At 28.8% G+C, this 2,120-nt stretch overlaps 1 protein-coding gene across 1 annotated transcript; it reads left to right on the top strand.

The window, feature by feature from the left end:
* The first annotated feature begins 6 nt into the window (after positions 1 to 6).
* On the top strand, positions 7 to 2,114 carry LOC108625209 (putative zinc finger protein 66). The gene is made up of 3 exons (XM_018025010.2): positions 7 to 611; positions 696 to 911; positions 983 to 2,114. Exons 2-3 carry the CDS (start codon positions 696 to 698, stop codon positions 1,889 to 1,891), a joined length of 1,125 nt encoding a protein of 374 aa, XP_017880499.1. The 5' UTR covers positions 7 to 611; the 3' UTR covers positions 1,892 to 2,114.
* Positions 2,115 to 2,120: the final 6 nt, after the last annotated feature.

Here is a 2,120-nt window from a genome sequence, read left to right as displayed (position 1 = left end):
CGTAAATTCTATCTAATTATTTAATCAAAAAAACAATTAAATATAGTGTTACAAATTTCTGAATCTAACATCGATACAAATCCGGAAATTTGAGTGAGACGTGAAACTTAAAGAATTCTGTTTTTCTTGCTGCTTCTTTATGTGTCTTTTTATCGCTAGGTGGCCAAAATCATAGCGATGTTTATACCTGCCTGCGAACCTTGTAAATTGGTCAAATTTTTAAAAAAATAGTTCAAAAGTTTACCAAATCATTTTTTATGAAAACATTATTTCGTAGTCACGTTTTTTTAATTAGACTTTGAGCTTCCTTTGTCTACCAATTTCTTTATGATTTTATAATTGGTTTTAATTTAATAGTTTTATTGCGTAGTCTATTTGTGACGAAGCGGTTAATTTGTTAATTTGCAACACGAAACGAATGTTTAATTGTATTAAAAAATACTATAAAAAATGATTATGAATGATTATTTTATTACACATGGGAATGCATACATAACTAGTGTTGAAGTGACAGTGTATATGTTAGTCATGTTCCCTTTAAAATTGATTTTTTAATCAAAGTATGAAGATTTATAAATTACTGGACAGAAGTTCCATCAACTTTCTTAAATGTATGTACGTTTTACAAGAATTGTTAAAATTTTCGATCATCGTATTGCATTATATTAATTTTTATTATTTTGTAATATATGTAGATGTTTAATCCTATACAAATCAAATATGAATATATGAAAGTAGAAGATGTTGATTCTACTAGTAATGTTTCAAATATTTCCAAATATCCAACATCAATTAATGAAAATATTGATTATAAATATAATGAAATACCACAATACTGGGATCATCAATTATCAAACCAAATATGTCCAAAAAATGAAATTTATGATCAGCATAATTCATATCATTCTGAAGTAAGTTTCACATTCTCATTTTGAGTTTGTACAACATTTTATAAACGTAATGTATACCTTAAATGTTTCAGGAAAATAATTCTTTGACGTATATGAGAAATTGTATAGATTCTAGCATACAGCACCAAGGTAATCGAGAGGAAAATTTAAATCAAATGAATCAACAGCGTCACACAGATGTGAATGAAAAAGTTGAACAATCACAATTTCCTCGAAGTATACAACCGACAAAATTCACAAACCATATGGTAATTCCAGGGCCTGTGTCGCCCATTAAATCGAATCGTCCTGGGAGACCATCTAAAGACTGTTCAGAGTCAAATGTAGGAAAGAAAGTTAAATGTCAGTGTGAAATATGCTTTAAAGAATTTGGACATAAAAGTAATTTATTTATACATATGAGGACTCATAATGGGGAAAGACCATATAAATGTAATCAATGTGAAAAGTGTTTTACTCATAGTGGGAACTTAGCTATCCATATGCGAACGCATTCTGGTGAAAGACCTTACGGTTGTCAGATATGTGGAAAAATGTTTAGTCACAGTGGAAATTTGTCAACTCATTTAAGGACTCATTCAGGCGTGAAGCCATATAAATGTGTTGTATGTGGTAAAGAATTTAGGCACAGTGGGAATTTATCGATACACGTAAGAATACATTCTGGAATTAAGCCATTTCAATGTAAAGTTTGTGGGAAAGATTTTTACCATAGTGGAAATTTAACGACTCATATGAAGAAACATAGTGTAAATATTAATAGTTGTTCTAATCAAAGTGAAAGCAACGAACAAGCAATAGGTACAAGAGTAAACCTAAATGATACTATGCCTCTGAGCTCATCTAAAAATTTGTCGTTAAGTCAAACTACTGATATTAAACTACTGCCTAATGTAAATAATATCGTTCCTATAAAAAATGAAAGTAATGACAAAGAATTAATAAGTACAGTTGAGACAGTAACATCAATCTCTACATAAATTCTTCAACGATCAACGATATTTCAAAACGCAGATTACAATAATAATTAATATCAAGTGTCCTGTCTATGACTTATTTTATGCTTTGTATATATTTCTTTTCATTGATTGAAAATAAGCATGTTATAAATATCTTGTCTCTTCTTATTATGTACACGACAAGTTGAAAGTGTACAGAAGAATTTTATATAAAAATATGTACGTGTCTGTAATAACTAAAAATTCTATA

This window comes from Ceratina calcarata, unplaced genomic scaffold, assembly GCF_001652005.2.
Source record: "Ceratina calcarata isolate Rehan_Ccalc_2016 unplaced genomic scaffold, ASM165200v1 scaffold35.2, whole genome shotgun sequence".
Classification (NCBI taxonomy): domain Eukaryota; kingdom Metazoa; phylum Arthropoda; class Insecta; order Hymenoptera; family Apidae; genus Ceratina; species Ceratina calcarata.
Note: the sequence above shows the minus strand (reverse complement) of the source record. Positions and strands in the feature narration are given on the sequence as shown.

What these genes read in the sequence shown, in the direction of transcription:
- LOC108625209 (XM_018025010.2), top strand. Translation starts at nt 696, where the DNA reads ATGTTTAATCCTATACAAATCAAATATGAATATATGAAAGTAGAAGAT. An exon ending in ATAATTCATATCATTCTGAA is followed by an intron (nt 912 to 982) that starts GTAAGTTTCACA and finishes TAAATGTTTCAG; the next exon opens with GAAAATAATTCTTTGACGTA.